The sequence below is a fragment of the Taeniopygia guttata genome, chromosome 11, assembly GCF_048771995.1.
Source record: "Taeniopygia guttata chromosome 11, bTaeGut7.mat, whole genome shotgun sequence".
NCBI classification, from domain to species: Eukaryota; Metazoa; Chordata; class Aves; order Passeriformes; family Estrildidae; genus Taeniopygia; species Taeniopygia guttata.
This window is the reverse complement of record NC_133036.1, coordinates 14,864,085-14,875,000: the sequence shown is the minus strand read 5'-3', so window position 1 is coordinate 14,875,000 and position 10,916 is coordinate 14,864,085. Positions and strand designations below refer to the sequence as shown.

General features: G+C 39.7%; 1 protein-coding gene across 25 annotated transcripts in view; it reads right to left on the bottom strand.

Annotated features, from left to right (window-relative positions):
* The window catches only part of ZNF536 (zinc finger protein 536), a 345,246-nt gene that overhangs the window by 182,392 nt on the left and 151,938 nt on the right, over positions 1–10,916 (bottom strand). For 24 of the 25 annotated variants that reach the window (XM_030282099.4, XM_072934376.1, XM_072934372.1 and 21 more), the window contains one exon: positions 1,671–3,842. In XM_030282099.4, the coding sequence (XP_030137959.3) occupies positions 1,671–3,840 (2,170 nt within the window). In that variant the 5' untranslated portion in view covers positions 3,841–3,842. Of the gene's footprint in view, positions 1–1,670; positions 3,843–8,574; positions 8,675–10,916 lie in introns of all 25 variants that reach the window. The other variant, XM_072934368.1, reaches the window with a different exon arrangement.

Here is a 10,916-nt window from a genome sequence, read left to right as displayed (position 1 = left end):
CCTGAAAGGCTTCAGACAGAATTTGAACAATTTCGGGATCTTTACTTTCTGATTGTTCTAGGGCATTGCAAAACAGAAGTGACAATTTTTATAATAAAGCATATTTCCACGCCCAACAATGTGTAGGATTTTTTAAAGTGAAAGTTAGAAAAATAAATCTTCTTCATCCTGACATATTTTCAATCCTCTTAAAAGAATCTCAACAACTATATATAGTATGAAATTAGCTCTCGCCTGTTAGCCTTGTTCCTACATAGAATTTTCTAACGTGTCTCACCAGTAATAAATTGCAAACGAGGCTATGACTCTAAGAGTAGACTGTGTTTCATGGGTATTTAAACAACAGCATTAAGTACTATAGGAATCTGTGGAATGTGGAGTGCAGATTTATGTGTCTGAACAATTTCTTTACTGGTTTGTAATAAGCCAGCAAACTAACACTATTTTTATTTTAATTTGGCCTCAGAAGGAGAGTATACCGGAGCATGACAAGAGCAACAAAAGTAAACTGGCATATACTTAATAACTGTAGCAGTGAATTGCCTCCAATACTAAAATATTTATTGAAACTGGGGGAAAAAAGGCTAAAAGAATTACCCTCAACAGCCTGCTACCAGCTCTTTAACAGTGGGCAATGTAATGCCTTAAGGTACCTCAAACTGTCTTTCATTTTCTAGACTTAATGGCTGATTGCAGAAATCAATGTTGCCATTAGTAACAGAGTATTTGTTATGGCATGATTTCCTCTGTTGTTAGGCTTGCAGAATGATTACAGTATTAGTGAGGTGCTTTCTTTATAAAGGGCTGAAGATATAACTTTCAATTTACTATCCGTTAGTAAGTGACTTTAGAAATATACACGAGGCCAGAAATCTTACCTGTTATTACTTGGAGATTTTATTTCAGCAGTCATAGGCTAGTAACTTTAAAAATTGTACCAGGAAGCTCAATATTTTATAGACATCCCCAATGAAATATTATCTGCTTTGCTATTTTATACACAGCAAGTTAACATGACATACAATACAATTAAAATGTTTCAGTCCAACTTCTGTTTTTTCTTGTACTTTCAAAATGGGTGTGAATTAAGCAGAAAGCTTCATACAAGTTAAAATCTGCACAAAAGTTAGAAGATTGTCAAAAGGTTAGTAATTTGTATTTCTGAATCTCTTTTTAATCAGTCTGGTGGCCAGGTACAAGGACATAGCTAATGAACTGACATGGCTGTCAGAATGAGGGCAATCAGAGAGGTGAGCCAACATGCAGTTTATTAACCACAGCTCAAAGAAGGCATCCTTTACACGGAGACAGGGCAAGATCTGCAAGAGAGACACCATGAATAGAAGAGGAGGAGAAAACCACCTTCCAAAACCCGGAGCGAGAGGCCCTGGAAGCGACCCAGCCATTGGTGGCTGCTCAGACCCTGCACGGTGGGAAGGTGTCAGCTGAAAGGCTGGGAAACCTGCCCTTGGGGGGGGAAAGGGGGAGCAGAGAATTAACCTCGAAGGCATTGCAGGAACCCAAACACAGATGTTCTGGCAAACAATAGCACATCCCTGTGGACTGCAGGAAACCACTTGACAAGAGAATGCATAATCTACTTTACTGCCGTGATTTCAAATACAGATATGAAGCTTTCAGTGCAGAGAGGGAAGAAGAAGGTATCATACCTGAAGAGGAGGGTGAGGAAGGATGAGGGCTGTCCTCCTGAGCACTCCCTGTCTGCGAGAGACCCCCACCTACTCCGCTTTCTTCAGTAATATTAGAGGACCCTGGTGTTGTTGACCTGCTGACAGATTGAGATTCTTGATCACTTCCAGACCCACGCCGCTCATCGAGACTACCTTGAATTATTTCATCTTCTCCTTTCCTGTCTCTTTTGTGGACCCTGGAGTGAACGACCACTTGGTGGTATGTTCTAAAAACCCTTCCGCAGTCCGGGCATTCAGTTGGCTTTTCTTTTATGTTTCCATGACTTTGTAAGTTGTAATCGAGTCCCTGGTTCATACCATGTGACAAAAAATCTCTACTGCCTTCTAAAGGGTCTAGTTTGCTTGGCAAGTCTCTCTGATTGCCCATTTTAGTGCTGTGAACCAAATCAGCAGGCATTTTCTGCTTAGAGCCATCTGCTCCTACTAACACATACTCCCGCTTCTCCTTATCAAACATAACTCCAGCATTTGCCAAAGTGTCTTCGTGGCTGCGCTGTATCTGCTGCTCTTTAGACAAAAAGCCATGTTCCATGGCCATTCCCCTTGCCATGAGCTGCCAGGCCTGATAGCTGTTTACTGGATCCATCTCTGCTGCTTTGGCAGCAGCTTGTAACCTTTCTATACAGCTGGATTTCAGAGGAGGCACCAGATTGAGACAGCCCAATAAAGAATGTTTATCCCCTTCGGCAATACTGTGGCCAATGCCGGAAATGGGCGAAAGGAGCTTCCCCAAGACTTCTTTCTCTTTCATGGGCATATCTCCTTTGCTGTAGATTTGATTTTGTTCACTCAACCTCGCCTTGTCAGGGGGAAGAAAACCACTCTGCAAACATGACAGATATCTTGAGTACAAGTTTGCATGAGCTTCCTGGGACATGCTGCTGATGGAGACAGGTACTTCAGGATCATTAGGAGATTTGTTCTTTACAGATAACTTATTCAGGTGAACTTTCATGTGGTTTTTAAGAAACCAAGGCTCTTTGAATCGCCTGCCGCAGATCTGACAGCAGTGTTCAAAGGAATCCTTGTGCTTTCTCATGTGGCCTTTTAGGAACCAGGCTTGGCTAAACACTTGGCCACACACCTCGCAACGAAACTCATTGGTGGATTGCTCCCCGTTCCCATTGGAGCCCTGGCCCTGTGCTGACTCTGCAGTTATGTGAGCCTTCTCCACGTGGCTGATCAGCTCCTCCTCCTGAGAGGCAGCAAAGTCACACAGAGTGCACTTGTAAGGCTTGTGTAGGATCCGTATGTGCCTGTCCAGCTCTTCTCGCTTCTTAAACTTGCCTTTGCAAAACGTGCATCTGAACCCGGCTGTCTGAGCCACAACTTCTTCCTGGACACTGACTGGCTTTGGAGAGGGAACAGGGTTTGAAATATCAGGTGTGTTGTGATTAGGTGGCACAGACAAGTTACAGTTTGCGAGCGGCATCGGCTGGGTGTGCTGCTGTGCTTTCACATCGGGTCGTGGCTGCAGGAGGCTGCTCTTCATCTGCTTGTCCCGAAGAATTGCTCTCTCCTCCAGCTCATGTAAAAGTCTGTTTTCTTCTCGGACCCTTCCACGACCTTTGCCAAGGTTTCCAAGCTTGTGAGTACGCAGGTGTATCTTCAGGTTGCCTTTCTGAGCTGCTCTGTGGTCACAGTAGGGACACTTGAACGGTTTCTCTCCAGTGTGAGTTCGCATGTGTAGGGACAGGATGCTGTTAAACCGAAAGCGTTTCCCGCAGAGGGGACAGGGGTACTTTCTGTTTTTCCTGGCGTCATCCTCGATGTCGCTCATCTGAGACATAATCCCAAGGTTCTGTCCATTTAGGAACTGCTGCAGATCCACACGCCCGTTCAAGCTGGTGTCAACCTCTCTGTTGAGCTGGTTTGCCAGCAGGGCCATCTGGCTGCTGATGGGCTGGTTTGCTATGGACATGTGACTTTTGTCTTCTAGTGGCACTGACGCCTTCTCCTCGGGATTCTGCCTGTTCTGGAGCTCTGGGAAGGCATGGCTGAGCTGGGAAGTGATCTGGTGCAGCTTCTGACTCATTGAATATTGTCCATTGAGTATGGTGCTGTTGAGATGGGCGTCAGCTTCTGGCACAGCTGAAGAAACACCAAGGCACAAACTAGCTTCCTCCATCTCTGAAAATCAGAAGATATTTTAGATTCAGACTGTGAAAGAGTTACAAGCATCGAATCACTGGCATACAATTTGCATTTTATGTTTTACCTACTCATAATAATGCAAAGGAATTAGTGTAAAAACAATTAAAAGTGTATTAAGTGCCAACTGTGCTACACAGTTTTGATCATACATGTACTCATTCTGTGTACCAAGAACTATTAATTACTATTTTATAATATGTGACAATTTAAAAATCTATTGCAGAAGGGGCAAAGGCATTTACCATCTCCCTTGTCCTTCTTGTGAAACTGCACCTGTCTGCATTTCTAAACCTATAGAAAAAGAAATCTTATGCATCTCTCCCATTTTCATTTAAAAAGCCAGCAAAAAAAAACCCAAAATAGAAATCCATTTGTAACTTTCAATTCCATTAACCATATTCAATATATTACACATTCTACAATGAGAAAGATAGTTTTATGATTTGACAAAAAACCGATGGTATGATATTTACTGGTATACAATAAAACAAGATAATGTTTTGGGAAAAAATAAAGGACAAGCTTTAGAACAATAAAAGGGATTTTGCTTTAGTCAACAAAAAGTGCAGTAATATCTCATTAAGCTGATTAGTATGCTGCTTAGAAACAGTACTAGGTGCTGTAACACATGATTATAATCATAAAAATCCTTCAGTGTTTGCAAGTAAGCATTAACGAGGTATATTAAATTTTAAGGAGACTGCGACTAGCAGCTTTGTAAACCTCTGAGATTAAGATTTAACCCTTCTGTTACAAAACATTGTTATTTTGTAATTTTGAAACTGAGCCCATCAAAAGGCACATAAATAATCTTCTACCAAGTCTTTTAATTCATCATTGAGAACCTTCAGATTTTTGTTCCTAGGAAAACTTGCCAGATTACAGAAGGAATATCTCTGTCCTTCGATGGGTGATACAAGTGATTTAAGACACTTTGATTTGTTTTAAAGAGCTCTCTTACAGAACTAGATAAAACCAATTAAAATCTGGGAAAGGCATTGTGGAAAGCCTCAACAAGTTTAAGAATTCTGATAACTTTCCTAATACACAGTAATGACTACAAATTGTAGCTACACTATGTATACTGCAAGAAATTAAAATTCAAAGCTGTTTGTTAAATACAAGTGCTCTGTTCTGGTCTGCATAATTGTCCACAATAATCCATCCTTGCCACTTCTCTACTCTATACAGATATAATGTATCTATAAAATTCTGTTTAAAATATAAAGTTTCCCATAACTAATTCATAAACTATATGATGCTATAAGGTTATATTAGACTACAATTAAGATTTTTGTTGTTCAGTGGCGTGATTTGACACTTTATTCATTCTGAAAACTACTGAATTCTATAGGTTCTTAAAAATTAATTTGGTCAACCCACTCCTTAGCTTTAGCCAAAAGCATTTTTTCATTGTGTCTTCTACAAAGGCTCCAGGCACACCCTGGGTGGACTCCGTGCCTCACACAGCTTCACAGTGGCCACTTGATAGACAATTCAAGGTCCAGATCTGGCACACACTTAAAATGCATGTAATTGTGCTCATGGGAGCAGTCCAGTAGACTTCAAAGGGTGACTCTTGAAAGCAAAGTTCCACACATAATTAAGTATTTGCAGGATCAGGGCCTAAAAAACAAAGTATGGGAGGTCTTTGAGGGAAGACCTCTTTGCTTCTGACAGGATGACTGAGGTTGTGACACAATGCAGATCTTGAATGAAGTACAGGAAAGCGTTATATTCATGCATATTAAAAAAGAACAAGAGCTACCTAATTTTGCCCATATACATAGCAGATCTTTTTCAAAATTTAACATTCCTCTGACTTGGGTCACATGTTGGGGACCCATTATTTGCCCACTATCAATGTTGTTATTTATAAAAATATTAAAGAAATCAAATCTATAAAAGGACTCAACTTAAATTTAGCTTGCAGTGTCTGATTTCCAAAGATGGAGAGTAGAAGAACATAATCAAGCCAGGTGTTCATGCAAGACCATGTAGCAAACAAGAAAAAATCTTAATTTCCATTCAAGTTTTCTGTGCAGCAGACCATAATCATTCAAAATGTGGGTACACACAAACCACTTTTTTTTTTAACTTTTGAAAGTTTGCTTAACTTTTGGAACAACCAAATTCATGTTCAAAAAGATCAGTTAAACAACTGAATACTTGTGGTCCTTAGGTCTGACATTGCCTGAAGTTAACTGAGATTTTTAGCACATACCTGCATATGTACTTCTTAAAAAACAACCAATACTCTGCCAAAAAACAACACAAGAGAAACCCCAAAACCTAAATCTACTTTTTGTCTGGATTCCACATACCCAGGAGTGTTATTTCTCCTCACCATGCTTAAACAAGGCATGCTGGCAAACAAGAATGTGACAATTCCAGAAATGCATAGCATGTGCTGACACACACAAACATTGAAGAATGTTTAGAAAGGTCTTTGTGAATTGTCATTATTCTATAACAGTTTCAAAAATGCAGTCTAAATTTTTTTTTTTTTTTAGTTGATCTCAGTAGGACCTGGTGCTTTTACATGCTCAGAAAGGTTTGGGTAGTTAATTTTAGCATTTTATGCTCTATCGAAGTTTGGAAATGCTGACAGATCCCAGTGGAATTTATTAATTCTGATGTTTAACCCTAAACATCAGTTCAAATGTAATGGTTATTTATATTGAGGAGGGGCACTGTGTTTGAGATTTTAGTTATTCTGTGCTTCGTTTAAAATATAACTTTAACAAAGTAACAACAGCAGTTGTAGCTGGAACATGGTAAGTTTTCCAATTTTTCCTTTTTGCTATTTTCTGTCTTCCAAAATCATACAGAAATATTTAATGTAGAATATTGAGAGAACAAGTAAGAAAAAATAGTTTAGAGGAATACCAAATCCATAATTTCTCATTTAAAGACTAATAATTTTGGATCAAGTTGGGGGAGCCTAACCCCACCCACACGGATCTTTTAGCATGGCAAATGTTATACATTTTTTATTAAATATGCAGAAAGGTCAGCAAAGCTTCTGCTTAGTGAGCAACAACCAGCTCTGAATGCCACCTACTCTGATCAGCCATGCAGTTTCTGGGATCCAGTTACCACAATCTCAAGATGTATTCTTCACTTAAACTGTATTTTCCCCCTCATCTGCCCCTGCTTCTTGCAGGCCTGCTCCTTCCTCTGGCTCTCAATTGTCTCCTCTTTTCCTCACTCCAGCCTGGTTTCATTGCAAAGTATAACACAGCACTGAAAGTTCTGCCCTGTGAAATTTCTCCTCCTGCCATGCCCAGTTACAGCTTTTCTGAACACAGGGACCTTGTTTCAGCTTTCACAGGAATCACTCTTGGTATCCCCTAGCTCTTTCACAGCAAAACCTACCAAAAATCTCATCTTGTATCCACATGCAGGACAGAAACAAAACACATCCTCATCCATCATTCCACTATGAATTAGATAACTCAACCTAATTTCCCTAATTTCTCAAAAAAAAACCCCAAAAAAAACCCCAAAAAAATAAATAAGCAATTTCATTCTCTCCCTCTTTATCCACCATCCCTGTCTAGATCTATGGCCAGACAGGGTTACACCAGGTGGAGTAAAGGGCTCTCATTCCCCAGGGAGGCTCCTGCAGTTCATGGTACCCACCTTGGTGTCAAGGTATACAGAAATTAAAAATCTGGAAAAGTCAAGTTACAATTGCTACTTTGATGTTTCTTGAAAGGGAGGACATCTTTCTTTCAATTTTTAAATATATAGTCTATCACATTAGTTTCATGATCCTGATCTCTGGTATAAGGAAAGGCACAGAATGTTTTGCCATCTCTCGCGCTGGGAACAGAAGCACAATGTTCTCTGTAGTTAACAAATGTTTACAAAATGATCTGCAAATCAAATTTGAGATTGTTAAGGAATTCAAAATATATTTGTTGAAGTTTATTTAGTAAATTTATGACCTTTAATTTACTCAAATGTTGGGTAAAGACAGTGTCCCTCAGGACGTGGCACCGCACCCGAGCATATTGGGATCAGGAGTTATGGGCTGCCCTTTCTGACCTAAAGAAACCCTCAGCTCTTGCCCAGGTGAATTGCTGTGGCCAAAAAGCCCCAAACTGACCCCAGTTCAGACAGAGGCTACAGCCCAGCTGGGCTCACAGTGCACTGGGCAGGGCAGGAGCGCCCTTGGAGGAAGCACACCAACCACCCAAGTCCATCTTGCCTTCTACTGCGCCCAGTGGGCAGGATCCCGTTCCTCTGAGGAGAGCTCAGCTTATGAAACTTACTATGGGATACAGATATTATAAAATACTCTCTCTCATCTCCCACATAAAGGTACAGTGAGACATTTAAGTCCCTTTGATGATACTAATAGTTATTTTGATTTCACTCACATTTTTGCCCTCAAGACTATTTCCTGTGATATCAATAGCGAAAGTTCTGACTTTAGCCATTTCAATTGAACACACAGATTTTATTTAACTATTTGAAATGGATTACTGGAATTTAAAACCAATTATGACACCAGAAATGCCTGTCATCACAGCTACATTAATGTAATACGAGAAGCTGAGCTTCCTCTTGCTGGAAATGGAGCAAAAAAAATGGCAAGCAGAATGAGAGAATTTAAAGATAAATCTATGGCTACACACACATGTAAACATATGCAGGCACACGCATATCTGTATACAGACACATATGTGCAGACACACACCTGTTATCTTTGTAAACAGATGGACCAAATTCAGCTTTTATTTACACCTGTTCATTCCTGCTGGACACACACACACACTGAAGCTCTCCCCTCTTCAGTGCTGTAGAGAAAACAGTCATTTTAAAACCACTGTTGTGCTGTTATTATAGCTTAGATTAGGTTAGTTAAAAGATTTACAGTTCAGTAAGCAAAGTAATGCTTTACAAGCTCACGTGCTCAAACAACAAGCTCGCTCTGGCCCTGATCCTCTGAGCAGTTAGTGCTACACACACTGTTACTTGTGATTTCAGAATATAGACCTGCTATTTATCTTTCCACCTAGAAAAATTCACATATATCTGCATTAACTTGTGGTCCACTGGCAAATTTTAAATACTCCAATATAGTCTGCTTCAGTTCTTAGCAACTCCTAAACAGGTATTGCTGCGATCAGAATATATATTGAATTTTTATTAAATATTGTTCTTATTGTTGCAGCAGAAACAGTTGAACTAAGGCTGTTATAAGCATAATACACTCCTGTTAAGAAATACAGAACACCAGACTACTGAACCCTTTCAGGGTCATTAAACAGCTGTAAACATTATTACAAAAATAAACCAGAGATTTCATGCTTACATTTTAGCCCAGAGCTTGGTGTGCTGAGCAAGTACATTTTTTTCATCTCTTACAATCAACGCTGGTGACATTTGGGCATCCAAACAAATTACATCACAAATATTACTGAGGTGGGTAGGATACTGAGCAGTTTATTTGCCAGATGATTAATATATAAACAGTAGGGCAGGATAAATGACCTACTCTTCTTTGACTGATTTGTAGGCAATACTAAGAGACATAGATGTAAATAGTTAGATTTTAACAAAAACATGTGTGCACGAAAGGGGAGGGGAGAGATCAGCTGTATTTAATGCCACCAGGACAGCATTATCCAGTCTGATAAAATGAAATAAACATTCGGCCAGATTCTGCTCTCATTTTACTTATGTAAAATTGCATCAACTTCATAGGAGTTTTTGTTAAGTAGGTGTCCTGTTCCTTGGGGCATAATATAATTATATCAGGAAAATATATGGTTTCTGGAGTATAACAGGATGTTTTTAAAAAAATAAAGTTGGCCTACAGGTAGCACATCCTATTTGTTCGTATTTAAACATTATTAAAGCCAGCTTGGTAATTGGTTATCGCTTTTAGTGACATTAGCACGTTTGGGTTTTGCAGGCATTACAAAGCAGGTGTAACTTGCAGTACCTGAGCGCTGGCCTGAAGCAGGAGCAGAGCTCTGGGGAAGCAGGGCTGCCCCATCCCACAGCCCCAGGGGGCTGCAGCCCCACACCAACACCATCCTCCCGCAGCCAGGACCGCGCTGGGGGCAGCCGGGAAGGCATCTGACAAAACTGGAGCTGCTTTGTGGTGCTGATATTTAAACAAGCTGCTTATTGATTCCAAAACAAAGTACTCCTTTAGTAACAACAGAGCCAAGTCATTCCACAACAGTTTTTATGTCTTAAAGAAGGGTTAGCAGAGGGATTTTGAAGTTTCAAAAGTCATTAGCAGACAGAAAATGGTTTGCTGAGGCTGTACTGCCTTTGCTCGGGGCTGGGAAGAGAGCTGCTTTCTAAAATACCTGTTACATCTGCAGGGTACTCTCTAGTTAGCACAGCCTTTGGGACTGATAACTGATCAGTGGAAGATAAATCACCAGAACAGTCTTTGGTTGGTAGCACCCATGGAGTGGAGGACTGTGAACCATTTGTGATCACAATCTAGGAAGATGAGCACAGAGGAGAGGAGAGGTCATTTATAAATCTCACTCACAGATTAGAATAGAAAGATTAGAAGAATGCAGACAAGCTGTTTGATTTATTGCCACTTTGCATGTGACTTAGCAAAATCTGTTTTCCTTCTTATTTATTCTATTTCACTTGCATATACTTAAGAAGTCAGATCCAAAGAAGAGAAAGAGAAATAATTGGTCCTGAAAGTTCAGCAGATTAAAAAATAAAACAATAAAAAAAAGATTTTTTTTTTCCAGGCAGTGGTTGCATCTGGGATCATTATTTCTTAGCTTATAAACATTGGTTCTCATTTTAGTTTTTTTTTTTCCTAGTGATCTTTTGATGGCAAAAGTAAAGAAAAGAGTGATACCAAAATTCATGTTGGAGCCTTATTTGTGGAATGCTTCATTAAACTAAAGCTTCTGTTACTTTAGAAACAGCATTTTTTAAAGTAAATTTGTTATTTTCATGTAATTTGGAATGTATACAACTGATTAAACCCTCTCCAATTTGATCAATTTCCTGTAGCTCCTATCTGATCATTCACTTTAATTAATCTAACTG